The 18,729-nt window shown below is 34.7% G+C and overlaps 1 protein-coding gene across 1 annotated transcript in view; it reads left to right on the top strand.

Annotated features, from left to right (window-relative positions):
- Nucleotides 1-18,729, top strand: part of CNTNAP4 (contactin associated protein family member 4) — a 241,176-nt gene that overhangs the window by 179,014 nt on the left and 43,433 nt on the right. The window contains exons 14-15 of the mRNA XM_038538261.1: nucleotides 2,104-2,260; nucleotides 7,259-7,386. Of these exons, the coding sequence (XP_038394189.1) occupies nucleotides 2,104-2,260; nucleotides 7,259-7,386 (285 nt within the window). The remainder of the gene's footprint in view (nucleotides 1-2,103; nucleotides 2,261-7,258; nucleotides 7,387-18,729) is intronic.

Raw genomic sequence — 18,729 nt, 5'->3', positions numbered from 1 at the left:
AACTAGAAAAGAAAGACAAAAAGGAAGACAAACAGCAAAGTCACAAATGAACCAAACTCTGAAAGAACCAGCAAACAAAATCCCCACAGAGTTAATAAGCAAACAACACCCAAAGAGGACAGACAATACAGAGAATGAAGGAACCCCTACCTTCATGGCCAGTGGTACCCATCTTTTGCTGAGACTCCCCAGATGTTCCAGCCAGGCTTGAGAGCCACTAGTAAAGAAAATTAACTCCTAGAAGGCTGTAGAACAAGAAATGATGATAATTATTAAATACACAGATTTTCCTAAGGTCCATAACCCTAGAGTTCATGTGGAATGAACTTGATTTAGAAAAGAGAGAGAGAACAATTTAGATGTTGAGTTCACAATAAGAGATACATGGAAAAGAACAGGAAGGAGGTGTCAGGCCAGTTTAATTTACAGTTTCAAATCTTGAACATCTAGCAGTTTTAAGTAATAATGGTGCCATTATCATGGATGAATAAGGTGGGATGTGTATGTAAATACATTTTCTGCAAGCTGTGGAGCTGTGACTCAGCACATTGGACAGATGACCAATGTAGATACTCATGTCATTTGGAAGTTTAACTACAGGAAGTAGAATGTCTGACCCTGATCTCTGATATTTTATAATTTTAATTTTTAACTTAAAAAATGTCTCATGATTTTCTTCATTCTTTCTTATACTTACCTAAATTCTTTAGGACACTTCAAGAACTCTTAAAGGGAACCAAATGTACTTGGTACCTTTAAAACATTCAGTGGTTTCTATTTTATAGAGAAGATGGAAATTTAAAAGTGCCAATATTATTCAATATTTAGGAATAATTTATTTTCTTTTAAATCTATGAACGCATAATGTTTTAAGCAGTATGTTGAAAAATATCTGTTAAATGTTTCAAGGTGATTTCACCATCTGTTGATGAGTTTATTATGCAATATAAAAAAAAAGATGAAAAATCTTGACTTTAATGTCTTTGTCCATACACAAAGACTCGAAGATTTCCAATTAACTCGAAGTTCTGGCATGGTATGGGCTGGCATGTATAGTAACACTGGGAGAGAGTTTGTTGGCATAGTAGAGGTCCCACCTAATAGTAAGTCATTATAAGCATTGGCATTTATAAGTAAAGGAGAAATTAATAAAAGTCCCAGATTTTCAGTTGGGCTCAATAACTTAAAAGTTTTCCAAGTCAATAGAAAAATGATCTAATACCTTTGAGGAGCTGACTGATTTGCTGTCACATTCTTCTCATGCCCTGATTCTCAAATGACTATGATTTTTCCTCTCTATCTATTGTTTTTTCGAAGATAGATGGCCTGCATTCCTCACCTGAATGTCTATTCTTTGCTCTAGTTCTTTGGCATCATGTTTAGCCGTAACTCTGAGAAGGAGCTGGAAGCTGAACATTCATCATAGAAAGAAATGCATTTGGCTAAGGGAAATTTTGTTTTTGAGTGTAGTATTTGCTCAGGCATAAAGATCTTTCAGTGTTATTTCTGTAGTCTTCAAATAAATAGCCAAGACATTAAATAGAAGAAAAAAAAATACATACTTCCAAATAGATCTTAAATCATAACAAGGGAGTGCCATACCATGCCTGATGTTGAATAAACAACTAATATGTTTTCAGCTAATAAATATATTGAGATAAATCACAGACTTTCTATAACATTCTATAATGTTTTAATGGGCATTTCATGATCTCAAATGAAGTTTTTTTTCCTGATGTGTAAATTACTATGATTTATATTTTGATGTCTTCTTATTTCAAAAAATTGTTTTTAAAGAAATTACATATGTGAACTGCTCTCAGAACATCAAGTATCATGCCTGAATTAAGTAGGAACTACTAGTTTCTTTCCTACTTAAAGAATCTATTGACCATTTAAGATTAAATAATAAAATACATATTTTAAAACCTTTCTTAAGGCAATGCCATTAATAGGCATGTTTGGAATATCCCTATATCAATCAGTCTTCTTTTTTCTCCTCTTACTTACTCTTTTGAATGATTTGGGAAGGAAGGGAATGACCTGGGATGGAAGGCTATGAGGTATAGAGCAGATATCACATTTCTCTCATTTGTCTTTCAGATGGAAGCCCTCTGAGTTGGTGGGTCGGAAGAACCAATGAAACACAAACATACTGGGGAGGTTCTTTGCCTGATCCTCAAAAATGTACTTGTGGGTTAGAAGGAAACTGCATTGATTCTCAGTATTATTGCAACTGTGATGCTGACCGAAATGAATGGTGATTTCCTTATGAAAAATAAAATTTGTTTTTAAAAATGACTCACTCAGAACATATAGTATAGTGAGGCAGATACTGAACAAATTAGTACAGTGAAGAATTAGATAAAGGTATGTTTTGATGAAATCTTTTACAATCAATCTGAATCCTAAATGTTAAGACCAATATTTTTTTATTTGAATTTTTTGGTAATGGATCATAAATCATTACATTTTATTTTTGTACTAGGATGAATAGAAGCATTTGTTTCATGTTTCCTCTTCATTGTAAGTCAGTTATCATTCTCTTTAAAAATAAATGTAGTTAAGAATTCTATTATTCTCAAAATATATTTATAGCCATCAATTACTAAAGTACATTTTTTCAATAATCTGCCTATAAAACCTTTAAACATGTAAACTTGGAATTTCTTACAATTATTTGAACATTTTTTAAGGACAAACCATGCCACATAGAATTAATATTCTATTTATATCTTTTTAAAAAAGATTTTATTTATTTGAGACTGAGAGAGAGCACAAGGTGGGGAGGGGCAGAGGGAGAGGGATAAGCAGATTCCTTGCTAGCACAGAACCCCAACTCGACTCTGGGCTCCATCCCAGAACCCTGAGATCATGACCTAAGCCGAAGGCAGACACTTAACCAACTGAGCCACCCAGGTGCCCCTCTATTTATCATATCTTTAAAAAGGAAGTCTAAGACATTTAGGGATTTGAAAACTGAGCCTGAAATATTATTTTAAGTATAAGAGAAGTCTTATGTATATGTTTGCCTTTGAAAAGTTAAAAAAGATATTATGTTTGAGATTAGAATTGAAATGTACATTGGTTTTATTTATTTGTGCAGTGAAATGTTTCTCAACTTTCCTCTTCACACTTCAACATACCATATGCATATCTTACATCACTAAGCAACTGGATCTGTACATAAGAATTATTTTTAAAAATACTAATCATCAGTCTGGCTGTAAATATGATTGATTTGGTTACAGAATGTACTTAATTTCAGTAACATAGTCTGATGTTAATTGAGCTCATGTTTTGAATTTATATACTCTTATGTATTTACTTGGCAAACATCAGGGCTATATTATATTAAAAAGACAGATTCTTTTAGAATACCCTAAAAGGAGGTAGCTATATGGAGTCATGATTATACTTTTAGTGTTACATGTTTGGTATGAAGAAAACTGTGTTACTTGCTCGAGCTCTAATTTTTCAAAATATCTACTTCCTTTGCAGGGCACTCTTTTTTCACTGCCTTCACACACACACACACACACACACACATGCCTACACAATAATAGTGTATTTTAAAATGCACATAAAATGTTAATAGCAGTGCTTAACAGGGGAAAAAATAACGTAATCACCAATAATTTTCCAGTGCCTTTATAACATATTATTCATCATAATGTTTAAAAATAAGATTTTGAAACTCGTATATTACATTCTGCCCATGGTGAAGTAGGTTGCATAGAGCTAACCTTCCTCAGGTACCTTTATAATCCCAGGAGATGTATTTATAAAAACACCTACTTGAAGAAAATTAGGAACAACCAAGTACAGCTAGAAACTGTCAGGGCTGGAGGACCTTGACCCTTGAAAGAAGGGAATCCAAGTGGATGAGATAGTGTTTACATGCCTTTTCCCATGAGGGCACTGACCAGACCATATGCCATGAAGTGGTTAGGATGCTGAGGGGATACTAGATTTTTTTGGCATTTTTTTGGCTTGAGATTTCAGAGGACAGAGTTTGGGGCTGCCGAAGTGACTTAAATTTGATGCGGGAGTGGAAATTGCAGAAAGAAAGCTAGCTGGATGGAGGTCGCTCCACCAACTCCATTCTGATCCTTGGCTGCCCCGAAATGCACATACACAGGGGAGGTTTCTAGGAATCAAACAGACAGCTGCAGCTGGAAAACTGAACAAGTTCTAGAAACATTTCAGTGGCTATTACCAGAGGGGAGACAGAATTTGGAGTTTAAGTCTCACTAATTGAGACGGGCTTGTAAACTCCTTAGCTTTCTATAGCAATGACAGAAGGCCCATGTCTTCACAGTAAAGACCGTGTCACCAGAACTGAATATGATTGAAAACTAAGAACAGAACTGATGCCGGCCCACCTAAGGGAGTACAAAACCAAACCTCCACAACTTATTGTGATAAGACTGTGATTTAGCTGTCTGTGAAAACAAAAAGGAAGTCCTAAGGGAATGATAACAGAATCCAGAGTCTCTACGGTGTATCACCCATAATATTCAGAATATTATAACAATTGTTACATATTCCAAAAAAGTAAATTTGACCCAAAGTCAAGAAAAATAAGTCATTAAAAAAAAGAAAAGAAAAATAATAGTCATTATTAGAAATAAACCCTGGAACACTGATGTTTGACTAGTGAGCAAAAACTTTAAAGCAATTATTATAAACATGCTTGAAGACTTAAAGGTAAAATAACCACTAGGAGTGAAGAGACTGAGCAGATAAATGAGAACTGTATTTTCAAGAAGCAAGTAAATATTGGAATAGGAAAGCACAACATCTGAAATGAAAACTTCAGTGGACAGTTTGAATATAAGATCTAGCTGAAGAAATCTTTAATGAACCCAAAGATAACTTAATCAAGATGATTTAATATGAAGAACATGGTGGTTAGGTTTGGTGGAGATTGGAAGAAAAATTAACAGAACCTTTGTAGATTGCAAGTGATTTAACAGGCAAGAAATTGGAGTCCCTGAAGGATAAGTAAAATGAGGCAAAAACTATTTGAAGAAACAATGGCTGGAAATTTCTGAAATTTGTTTAAAAAACATCTGTGGTAGCAAGTCTCCAAGATGCCCTCCATGATCCACACTGCCTATTATTCACACCACTGTGTAATAACCTCCCCATGAGTGTCACCTGGACCTTGTGACTTGCTTCAAATAAATAGAATATGATAAAAGGGATGTGAGTCACTTCTGAGATTAGGTTACAAGAGACCATGACTTCTGATTTCCTTGCAACTCTTTCTCTGACTCTTATTTCGATAAAGCAATCTGCCACATTGTGCCAGCTGTCCTGGGGAGAGGCCCATGTGGCAAGGAATTGAGGATGACCATCAGCCAAGGCCCTCAGTCCATCCGCTGGCAAGGAAGAGACTACCGCCAACAACCAACCACTTGAGTGAGCTTGGAAGCAGATCCTTCCCCTGTCAAGCACTGAGACAACTGCAGTTGTTGCCAACACTTTGGTTGTAGCCCAGGAGGGACTCTGAGCCAGAGTATCCTGTTCAGCTATGCCCAAATTCTTGACACACAGAAACTATAGATCATAAATATTGTTTTAAGTCACTGAGTTTTAGGATAATTTGTTATGCCACAGTAGATAGTAATACATCAGTGTACAGATGCCGGAAATTCAGAGGATCTGGAGCAGAATGAAAAACAGAGAAAACACACCTTGGCTAATTGTTCAAATTGCTTTAAAAAAAAAAAAAACAATGATCAAAATAAATATTTTAAAAGCATCCAGGTTGTATAGATCTGGTGGGATCCCCATTCAGGGGAACAAAGATATAAATGAAGGTGACTTCTCATCAGAAGCACAGGTCAGAAGACAATGGGATGGTATCTTTAATGTGCTAAATAAAAGAGAAAGCAATGTCAACCTAGAATTCTATATTAAACAAATAGGTATTTCAAAAATGAAGGTAAAAAGAAAAAATGAAGATAAAATAAAGTTCTTTTCAAATTAAACAAATGCCGTATTTGTTGCCAACAGGACAGTAATGTATGAAATACTAACAGAAATCCTACAAGCTAAAAAGAAATAAGTCCAGATGAAAACTCAGGTCTTCAGGAAGGAATGACAAACACTGGAGATCATGAATATGTCAATAAATACAAAAGCAAGGTTTTAAATTCTTTTTTAATAATTCTTTTTAATTAATAATTAATAATAAAATAATTAATAATAATTAAGAATTAATTAAGAATTAATAATTCTTTTTTAATTAAAAATTAAGATTTGCTGTTTAATTACAACATTTATGACCTCTAGATTTAAAATATATGACAGCAATAACACAGGAACAGGTATGTGGAGGGGGAAAGCAGGGGCAGGGAAAGTTAAACATATTATCCTGTAGTAAGCTTTTAAGATTTTGTATTAAGTAATATAACATAAAATCTAACTAAAGTGGATGAATTAAAAATGCATTATGTAAGGATCCGTAAAGCAAATATTAAAATACTATAAACAGACATTTAGCTAAAAAGTGAATAAAAAATAAAATTGGATACAAGGAAATATGGAGCAAACCAAGAGAAGTACAAAAGAGGGAGCAGAAATACAAGAAATCCTATGGGAAAAAATAAAACAAATATGAAATTGGTAGATCTAAAAACACAGAATCAGTCATTATACTAAATGTAATTAATCATTTATTTGTGTGTATTTATTTTCTATTCCTTTTTTGTTACTGAATTTTAATTGACATACAATATTATATTAGTTTCAGGAGTACAACCTAGTGGTTTGATACTTATATACATTATGAAATGATCACCTCTCTATAACCATTCTACTTAAAACAAAGAAACTGGTCAACTGAATTTTAAAATCACCAACTATACTCAGTCTACAGGAGACATTAATATGTGGCCATGTTTTCATATGCTCAAATGAGCAATTTGATCCTTGCTCTTTTGTATGTGCAAGATTAGCTCAATATCTTGGCTTTGAAATGCAATAAGGTGGGATCCCTGGGTGGCTCAGGGTTTAGCCTTCGGCCCAGGGTGTGATCCTGGAGTCCCAGGATCGAGTCCCACGTTGGGCTCCCTGCATGGAGCCTGCTTCTCCTTCTGCTTGTGTCTCTGCCTCTCTCTCTTTCTGTGTCTCTCATGGATAAATAAATAAAATCTTAAAAAAAAAGAAACGCAATAAGGACTATCGTTTGTTTTATTTTTATGTTAATCAGAGTAATTTAAAAAATTTTGTTGTTCCTGTTTTTTAGGACCAATGACACTGGATTCCTTTCTTATAAGGAACATCTGCCAGTAAGGAAGATAGTGGTTACGGACACAGGTCGACCGCACTCAGAAGCAGCTTATAAACTTGGGCCTCTACTCTGCCGAGGAGATAGTAAGTAGTGGCAGTGGGTTAAAAATATTGCTGAGGAAGAATCTTGTTTCTATCATATAATAATTAATCACACTTCTGTCGTGAAAACGCATGAGCAGTGTCTGAAGTAATTCTTTTGGTCAGCCAACAAATAATGTACCCTATAAAGTGCAAAACCCTGTAATAAATGCTTGATGCCAAGGTTTGTTCAGATTTAAAGAGAAAAGAAACCACTGGGCATCTCAATTTGATGGGTTTATAAACATATCCCAGCATTCCTACATTTCTACATGCCATTATCCATATAGGAAAGCCTCAGTGCTTCATAAAATTGTAAAGAATGTATGTGAATTTTCTACTGTTGGGCCTGTGGTGAAATTAGAGCATCAATAGAATCAAATGCCAGTTTTATAAAGCATATTTCAACTTTTAATCTCATTTTTTTCCAGTTTGTGTGTCTGTGTGTTTACTCTAAATCAATGGCACATGCTGTTTTGTGTATTCAATATATTAAGACCCTAAACCAGAATTTTAAAATTCAAATATAGTTTCACAGAAAACATTTATTTTCAGCAGGGAATGAAATGAACATATGTATTCATACATATGGAGCCTGAGGCATTAATTATTTATGCTTTATTTCCAGGACTTAAAATGGAAATGGGAGAAACATTTATTTACGTTAAAAGTATACCCTAAAATAAAATTTTATTCTAGGGGCTCAACATAGGCAGAGATAAGAGATGATCTAACAATGCAGTGGATTTATGGAGATACATAGCAGAAGTTGCTTAGTTAAAAAGCAAAGATGATACTGGCCTATAAAAATTTATATATACTTGTAAAAGACTGTCTGCCATTCTACCTACCATCCCTAATCTTTAGCATCTCTACTTCCTGTTCTGCCAGTAGGCCTCACACAATCACATGAAGATGACATAGGATATTGCTTGGAGAGAAAAATTATGTGCAAAGAGATGAGGTTGTAAACTCAGGATGCATCCAGGGGAGTACAATGGTTTTGTGACTATAGAAAATTGTTGTACACGTCACACTCAGTTTTCACTGCTGGCTCTGATATTAACCCTGCAGGGACCCAGCCTGGCTTCCTCCTTCCCCCTTATTCCATTTGCCACAATCCCTGGGGAAGTGTCTTCATTTCTTCATTGACTGAGGTCACTACCACTCGTCCTTAGGGCTTCTTTCTTACACACTTCCTGCCATGAACTTAAACGCACAGAGCACCTTTTCACTTAAAGCAGTGATTCTCCATGCAAAGCAGTTTTTCCATCAGTGGACTTTTGGCAATATTGGGAGACATTTTTGGCTGTCACAGTTGTTGGGGGTTGAATGCTTCTGGCTTCTAGAGGCAGACGTCAGGAGTGCTGCTAAATATCCTACAATGTGCAAGACTGCCCTCTGCAACAAAGAATGATCTGATCCAAAATGTCAATAGTGCTGAGGCTGAGGAACCAGAACATTAAACTTTTGTGACCATGGGGATGCAGAGGTGTATGGATTTACAAATAGTTTAAGTATTTAGAGACCTGCTAAATAATTTCTGACTTATTAATGAAACAGTAATTGAGAGTTTCTTTGGCCTTGTCTTAAACATCTATATTTTGGCTTGAGGCTCATCCTCACATGTCATAGGACTATTCTCTTCATGGAGGGCTCTTTCTTATTTTCTCAATCAGAAGAGCAATGGCTACAGAACAATGAATGCCCCTTTTTTTTTCTGTATGGGAAATCTGCACCCACAATGATCTGTACCCTAGGCACATTTTTTCTTTCCAAATGAGATAGACTGTAGCTATGAGGCTTCCAGATATAGAATCATGCACAGTGGGCCTTGTAAGCAGAAGAAAGGTATATGGAAACTTTCCTAACTATCCTGAAGGCCACTAGGACCTGAACATTGAATAATTTAAGGCTGAGAAATAGCTTAATCTTCATGATCCAACTGAAAGCATGAAGACCAGATATAAATCTAAAGACCAAAAAAGTCACTTTTGATACAAGACCAGGGAAAATGATTAGGACTTGAACCAGACAGTGGCATGATGTATATGGAAGGGACTCACATAAAGAGGGAAATTGGGTATGATCTAGATGGGAGTTAAGGTTGAGGGGGTGTGAGGTTGATCTCTAGCTTTCTAATCTAAATAAAGTCAGTAGGACCATTGATTGAGGCAGTCAGGATGCTAGTAACCTTCACTGAAACAAAGAAGTTTTAGATTTTCTTTGAGAGAAAAATGGAAAGATGAGAATTGAAAAAAAAAATGACATTTAGGTTTTCTCACACAAACATGTTGAAAATTTTTTATCTAGCCATATTTTTGTAGGAAAGAAGACAGAAGCCTGGAGAAAGCAGGACAAATAAACAAAAATGAGTATGAGAACTACTAGTCCCAAATATGAGCCTAGCCCTAATTAATTAATGCTGTCTTTTTCTAAGTTCTTCTTTAATCTTTGTATCAAATGCAGGTGATTATGAAATCCCATGGGACTGCTGCTATTATTGTGCAATGTCAGAAGTCATAGATAACATTGTTAGGTGTTCAGCCTAAAGCACAGCAGATATGAGTGATAAAGCCACTGTTAAAGTTGTGCTGCAGACACAAAAATTAGTAAATATCATTGTTCTTAATAAATTTATTTACTTATGAATATGGAAATGAATTTCTTAAAAATATATGTGAAAAGTTAATAGCAAAATTCAACATTCTTCTTATGATAAAAGCCAAAGTAGGAACTAAAGAGAGCATCCTTAGTGTTTTAACAGACACCCATGAAAATCTGACAGCTAATATCAAATAATCAAAGACTAGAAATGCTTTCCCTCTCAGATGAGGATCAAGAAAGGGAGGCCTACTCTCATCTATCTAACATCATACTTCTAGTCCTAGCACATGCAGTAAGAGAAGGAATTCAAGGCATGTATATCAGAAAGGAAGATATAAAATGTTCTATTTATAAATAATACCGATTTCTAGGTAGGACATTTGTAAGAATTTCTTTTTTTTAAAGTGAATTTAGCATAGTCATAGGATGCAAGGTCGATATTCAAAAATAAATTATATTTCTGTATTTTCTTATCATTTATTTATTTATTTGAAGGAGAGAGAGAGAAAGAGTGATGGGGAAGAGAGGGGAAAGAGAGAGAAGCAGACTCCTCCCTGAATAGGAAGTGGGATGCGAGGCTCAATCCCAGGAGCCCCAGATCATGATCTGAGCTGAAGGCAGATGCTTAACCAACTGAGCCACCCCCAGGTGCCCCTTATTTCTGTATTTTCTTAATAAAAACTCTAAGTTGAAATTTAAAAGTACCTTTTAGAGTTGCACCAAAAAATACTTTGGCATAAATATAAAATTACATAACACTGATGAGAAATCATTAAAGAAGAACTAAATGAAAATATGATAGTTGGGGATTCTGGGTGGCTCAGCAGTTTAGCACATGCCTTTGGCCCGTGGTGTGGTCCTGGAGTCCCGGGATCGAGTCCTGCGTCGGGCTCCCAGCATGGACCCTGCTTCTCCCTCTGCCTGTGTCTCTGCCTCTCTCTCTCTATGTCTATCATGAATAAATAAATAAAATCTTAAAAAAATATATGATAGTTGCAGATTAAAAGGTTTGATATTGTTGTTGGTTTTTAAAAAATTGATATACATTCAGTACAATCCCAATCAAGACCCAATAAGTGTTTTTCTTTTTCCTTTTTTTTCAGCAGAAATCAGCAAGCTTATTCTAAAACATGTGTAGAAAGCAAAGAAACTAGACTAAAACATTTTGAAAAATAAAAACAAAGTTTGAGACTGATACTACTGATTGTAAGACATATTACAAAACTACAGAATTTAAAACAATGTGAGACTAACATCAAGATAGAGAAATAGATTGATAGAACAGAATAGAGAGCCTAGAATATATTGGTTTTTTAAGAAGCTGCCAGAGCAACTCAATGGAGAAAAAAATAGTCCATTTCAAGAAATAGTGCTGAAATAATGAGAACCCATTTGAAAAAAACAAAAACCAATAAAACTCTCAACCCATACTTCAAACTGCATACAAAAAATAATTCAAAATTAACCATATACTTGAATGTAAACCCACAAACTATAACATACTTTAATATAAGAAAAAAATCTTAGTGATTGTGGGTTAGGCATAGATATTTTAGATACAACACCAAAAGCATGATACATAAAATTGTTAAAAATGATAGAGTTTCAACAAATTTAAAAACTGCTTTTAAAATGACATTGTTAAGAAAATGAAAATAAAATGCATACACTGGGAAAAAATATTTACAAAATAAATATCTGAGGGGCACCTGGCAGGCTCAATCGGTTAAGTCTGACTATTGATTTCAAGTCAAGTTATGATCTCAGGATCTTGGGATTGAGCCCTGAGTTGGGCTCTGCTCTTAGCAGGGAACCTGATTAAGATTCTCTCCCTCTGCTGCTCCCTCTGCTCAGCTGTCTTTCTTTCACTAAAATAAATATGTAAATAGGTATACACACACACACACATATATATATATATATATATATATATATATATATATATATATTAGTATATCATATACATACCAATATATGATAAAGGCTAGTGTCTAGGATATAGGCAGAAGAACTCTCTCAGGTCAATAATAAGAAAAAAATTCAAATTAAGAAATGGGCAAAACATTTGCACATACACTTCATCAGAGAAAATATACAGATTTCAAAAAACACATAAAAAGATTCTCAATATCCTTAGTCATTAGGAAAATGTAAAACAATACCACAATGAGATATCAATATATAACCATTAAAATGATTAAAATTAATTTAAAAAAATACCAAGTGCTGGTGAAGATGCAGAGTAACTGGAACTCTCATTGCTGGTACAAATACAAAATGTTAGAGCCATTTTGAAAAATAGTTTGGCAGGTTTTTTTTTTAACAGGTTAAATACGTATTTACCATGTGATCCAGCCATCCCATTCCTCGGTACACAAGATAAATGAAAAACCTTTATATAAAGGTTTATATTGGCTCTATTCATAGTCTCCTAAAACTGCAGATCATTCAAATGTCAATTAACTAGTGAATGAATAAACTTCCCATTTTACTGTGGGATATCCTTACTATACAATGGAATACTACTAAACAATAAAAAGAAATGGAATATTGGTACATGCAACAGCATGGATGAATCTCAAGTGCTTTATGCTTTATGCTAAGTGAAAGGAGCCTTTATGTAAAATACTACATACTGGATGATTCAATGTCTAAGGTATTCTGGAAAAGACAAAAACATGGAAGCAAAAAGGATCTCTGTAACAGCTTCAAAGTGATAGGAATTTTGCAAAGGGGAACAGATGAAAGATGTGTTCTATATCTTGACTGTGGTGGTGGTCTCATGGCTTTGTGCTTTTGTCAAAATTCCTCCCCAATGAAAGGATCATTTTTATTACATGTAAATGATCCTGCAGTACATCTGACTGCAAAAAAGAAAAAAAGAAAAAAAGAAAAAAAAACAACTGCTATTATGAATAGTTATGGTGTTTTTTACTTTTTAAAGAGCAGTTTTAAATTTATAACAAAACTGAAAGGAAAGTACAGAGATTGCTCATATATCCCCTGCCCACACACATGGATAACCTTTCTTATTATCAACATCAGTCATCAAAATGGTACATTTTTTTAACAAAGGATGAAAACTGCATAATTGAAAAATTAGTTCACTTAAAAAATACCGTAAAACTAGAAGACAGTGATGAAAAAATTGACAACACATACAAATGAAGATATGCATACCATGCTCATGGATTGAAAGAATTAATATTGTTAAACTATCCATATACCAAAGCAATCTACAGATTCAATGGAGTGCCTATGATGATCCTAATTGTATTTTTCATAGAACTAGAACTAATAATACTAAAATTTGTATTAAACCACAAGACCCCAAATAGCCAAATCAATTTTGACAAAGAACAAAGTGGGCGGTATCACATTCCCAGATTTCAAGTATACTAGAAAGGTAATCAAAGCTGTATGATATTGGCACAAAAATAGATCGGTGGGACAGGATAGAGAACCCAGAAATAAACCCACACTTGTACAGTCAATCCACAAGAAAGGAGGCAAAATATTCAATGGGGAAAAGACAATGTCTTCAACAAATAGTGTTGGGAAAACTGGACCACTTCTTAACACCATACATAAAAATAAACTCAAAATGGATTAGAGACCTGAATGTGAGACCTAAAACAGTAAAGCTTCTTAAAGAAACACAGGCAGTAATCTCTTATATATCAGTTTTAGCATCATTTTTCTAGATATGTCTTCCCAGGCAAGGGAAACAAAAGTAAAAATAAACTATTGAGACTATACCAAAATAAAAAGCTTTTGCACAGCTTTTTACTTACCACATATAAGTGAAGTCATATGGCGTCTATCTATCTCAGTCTGACTTATTTCACTTGCACAGCAAAGAAAACCATTAACAAAATAAAAAGGCAATACACTGAATGGGAGAAGATATTTGCAAGTGATATATCTGATGAGAGGTAATGCCCAAAATATATAATAATCTTATACAACTAAAATCACACACACACACAAAAACCACCCAAATAATCCAATCAAAAATGGGCAGGGGACCGGAATAGACATTTTTCCAAAGAAGACTTAAATATGACTGGGGGACCTGGATGGCTCAGTGGGTTAAGTGTCTGACTCTTGATTTTGGCTCAATTCATGATCTCAGGGTCGTGAAATTGAGGCCTGCATTGGGCTTTGCTCCAGCAGGTATTGGAGCATGCTTAAGATTTTCTCTCCCCCTCTCCCTCTCCCTCTGCCTTTCCTCCCCCTGCTTGCATGTGCATGCTCTCTTCTCCCTTAAAAAAAAAAAAAGACATATAAAGATGGCCAATAGACACATGAAAAGATGCTCAATTTCACTAATCATCAAGGAAATGCAAATCAGAAACCCAATGAGGTATCGCTTTACACCTGTCAGAATGGCTAGTATCAAAGAGAAGAAATACCAACTGTTGACCAGGATGTGGAGAAAAAGAGGAACTCTTGTACACTGTTGGTGGGAATGTACATTGGTGCAACCACTGCGCACAACAGTATGGAGGTTCCTCAAAAAATTAAAAATAGAATTACCATATTATCCAGTAATTACGCTACTGGGTATTTGCCTAAAGAAAATGAAAACACTAATTTGAAAAGACATATGTACCCCTATGTTTATTGCAGCATTATTCACAGTAAGCAAGATATACAAGCAACCTATGCGTCCATCGATAGATAAGGAAGGTGCAATGTGTGTATGTTTATATATATATATATATAAAATATATGTGCAGTATATATTATATATTCAGTATATATATCCATATATATAATTGACTATTGCTCAGCTATGAAAAAGAATGAGATCTTGCCATTTGTGACAACACGGATGGACCTAGAGGGTTTTATCTAAGTGAAATAAGTCAGACTGAGATAGATAGATGCCATATGATTTCACTTAAATGTGGTATCTAAAAAAACAAAAAACAAAACAAAACAAAAAACAGAAACAGACCCATAACTATAGAGAACAAAATGGTGGTTGCCAGAGGAGAGGGTGGTAGGGTATGGTGAAATGGGTAAAGGGAACTGGGAGGACCAGACTTCTAATTATGGGATGAGTAAATCATGGAACAAAAAGGACAGAATAGGGCATATAGTCAATGGCATTGTAATAGTTTTGCTGGGTAACGATGGTAGCTACACTTGAGGTGAACATAGCATAATATAGAATTGTCAAATCTCTATGTTGTACACCTGAAACTAATGTAACATTGTATGTCGACTGTTCAATTCACAAATACCAGAAATAAATTCATAAAACAAGAAAGGTTTTAGTAACATGGTTATTGTCCAAGACACTCAGATTCCTGCTGAATATGTTTCTGACTAATATTAACTTTAGAGAGGCAGAAGAGTCAAAGGAAAGAATCATAGGAAAACATCTGAGTTTTACTGGTTAATTAATAGAGAGGTTGTATCTAGTGAGAGAGCTTACCCATGTACTTTCCTTCCTCCCCCGAAGCAGTGGGAACATCCTTATTTTGAGGTCCCAGCCAAAGTCTTCTTGACTGGTATTCAATCCCTCAACTTCAGCATTATAAAAATTAGCTAAAGAGCATGCCAGCTGTGCTTGCAGTGTCTTCAGAACTCTCTCCAAATGCTAAGAAGAAAGAGTGGACATCCTTTATTGACACACAGGGTTAAATGTTTTTTGACATTCATCAGGAGGACATCTATAGAGACCCTTCCCTACTTCTGCAGGTGCTGCAGCAGAAAGAAAATTCACGGACTGCTGATCGCATCGGCTCCACTGCCCCTTCATTTGCTTTCCTTCATCTGCAAATTTCCCCAAGCCTTTTACTGAAAGCTGTCACACTCAAGTTTCCAACCTTTCCTCATGAAGCCTCCCGTAGGTCTCTAGAGGACCTAGTCTTACACTTTCAAAGAATGTTGAACAAATTACAAAGATCTATTTTTCATACTGGCTTTTAATTATTTTTGAGCCTCTCAAAAGCAGATCCATTGCTCATTTATTACTGTGTTCCTGGCACCTAGTACATTACCTGTTGCATGAAAGATAATCAATAAATAGCAGTTTATGAAAGAATGAGAATGATCCATCATATACAGCTCAAGAAACCTATAGCTTTGAATTATTTGTAAGAGACAGGAATAAGTTTTTGATTGTATAAGCAATTAAATGATGTGCAAACATATACTTTTAATGAAAAGAGTTTAGACAATATTGAAAGATTTATTCCAATTGAAAAATCACATGGTACACAGAGTATCTAGTTCCATCTGAACCATTTCTCGTCAGTACACTTGGACTAGTGGCAGTGAAATTGCTTTCAAATGAGTACATGATTTTACTTAATATTAATTATTTTTTTATTTTCACTCTTCTAATAACACATGCCTTTATAAAACTGAAATACTTTCTGCTGCTTGGAGAAAAAATATTTTGTGGTCTACTTCGTTTTGTGTTCTGTTCTGACTTCTATTATAGCTAGTAATTGATATTCAAGCAGCTTCACAAATGTGAGGGAACATTCTCGCTAATGCTTTCAAGAGATTTCCACTTACTGAGACCGACAATCCTGATAATTCTCAAGACCATAATAATATGCTTTTGTAGCAATTTTATACACATGTATACCTTTATTGTTTTAAATTTTAAATATTAATGACTTAATTGGTACAGTCATTACAAAATTTTAAGATATATAGAAATGTCAAAGAAAAGAGTATGTGTATCATCAAGAGTCACCCAGCTCAGAAATAATGATTAATACCAGTGCATACTATTCCAGACATTGCTAGATATTTCTAGAGCAGGGTTTCCCAACTTTGGTGTTCCTGACATTTGGCCTGTTATGGATGGGGGCTGTCCTATGCCCTGATGAACATTTAGCAGTATTCTTGATCCCAACTCACTAGTAGCACCTTTCCCCTACTTGTGACAACAAAATATGTCTCCAGAAATTGCCAAATGTCCCCTGGGGGCAAAACTGCCTCAGGTTGAGAAGCACTCTAGACAAAAAAAAAAAAAAAAATAGAAACAGAGGTTGAGAAATAAGTTTGCAAAACTTTATTAATAGAAATTGACAGAGAAAGAAGAAGCCAAATTGAAGCCAAGGGAATTGCTTTACATTATTTATATATCTCATAAATATATGTTCAACTTGAATGATCCCACTAAACTTTAAGAAAAGATGATAAAAATTTAAAAGGCTAGAGAGTCACTAGGTTTCATATTAAACTCATTTTTAAATTTTAGACAGTATTGATCTAGTGTGAAAAATGAGAAAAGTAACACTCATTTGTCCTCTCCTTTTTCTCCCTCACCTGCCCTTTTTTCTAGTTTTACTGTTATATCTATAGTTGTTTATTCTTAATGCTAGCCACTAGTTTATCATCATAGCCTCTCTATTCTTGAATGATTTTTTATTTTGATTTATTTCTTCTTGGATTGCATTGTCAGGTAGCTGATGTTTTCTGTTTTTCCTCCAGAAAGACCCATGAGTGTTGAATTTCTTGAGTTTTCATGTGCTTGGGAATATCTGTTGCCTCAGAACTCTAAACCAAATTTTGCAGGTTTAACTTTATATTATTGTTTTGGTAAAAACTTTAGTAAGAAATAATTCACATGCCCTACAATTCACCTGTTTAAAGTATACAATCTAATCATACGTTAGCATATGTAATTATTTTGGTATATTACAGAGTTGTGCAGCAATCACCATAACCAGTTTTGGAATATTTTCATCACTTGAAAAAAAATAAATGTAGTCCCGTTGAGCAAACATTCTGTTTCCCTCCCACTCTGACTCCAATCCTAGTCAACAACATTTACCCCCAACAGGCTGCTTTCCCAGTCAACAACAATGTAGATGAAAGCACAGAATATGTGGCCTTTGTGACTGGCTTCTTTCGCTTAGCATGCTATTGCCAAGATTTATCTATGTTGTACCATGTAGCAACACTTCATTATTTTTTATGTCCGGATAATATTCCATTGTATGGATAGACTACATTTTGGTTACCCATTGATCAGTCAATGGGTTGGTATCATTTTTTAGCTAATATAAATAATGCTGCTATGAACATATGTGTATGAGATTTTTTTGTGGACACATGCTGTCATTTCTCTTTTCTCCTATATAACCCATTTATCTTGAGTATATTTCGAGGAGTGGAACTTCTAGGTTATAAGGTAACCTTACATTTGAACTTTTTAGAAGCTGGTATAACATTTGCTGGGGGGGTGGGTATCACACTGTGACTTTCTCCATTTGTACATATTATCCTCCTTTTCTGTCTGCACTGAGAGATGCAGTCATCCTGTCTTCCACAGCTTTTCTAGATATCTTTTGGCTGATATTTCATTACAAAGTAGGGCTTTATTTTTATTTTTCCTCAAAAGAGTTTGCATGTACTTTATTCTCAAATTTTTTTCAAATTTGAGAATGTCTGCCTGGTGCTTTAACACAAAAAATGTAGGCTACTTACATTTTCTTTCTCTCAGAAATTTGTGGACAGTGCTCCGTTGTCTTCAGATATTGACTATTGCTGTATTCTGAAGCCAAACTGATTTTTTCACCTTCTAGATGACTGGCTTTTTCTAACCAAATACTTTAAGGAATAATTTCCCCTAAAGGTCAGTAACCTAACAAGGATGCATTCAGTGTTGTGCATTGGCATCAATTTTTCCTGAAATTGGATATGATGTGGTAAAATATAGAAAAGTTTAAAGCAGTTGGTTGTTGCAAACATGATCTAAATTTC

Source organism: Canis lupus, chromosome 5 (genome assembly GCF_011100685.1).
Source record: "Canis lupus familiaris isolate Mischka breed German Shepherd chromosome 5, alternate assembly UU_Cfam_GSD_1.0, whole genome shotgun sequence".
Classification (NCBI taxonomy): domain Eukaryota; kingdom Metazoa; phylum Chordata; class Mammalia; order Carnivora; family Canidae; genus Canis; species Canis lupus.
The sequence above is the reverse complement of the archived record's forward strand: the minus strand, read 5'-3'. Positions and strand labels throughout refer to the sequence as shown.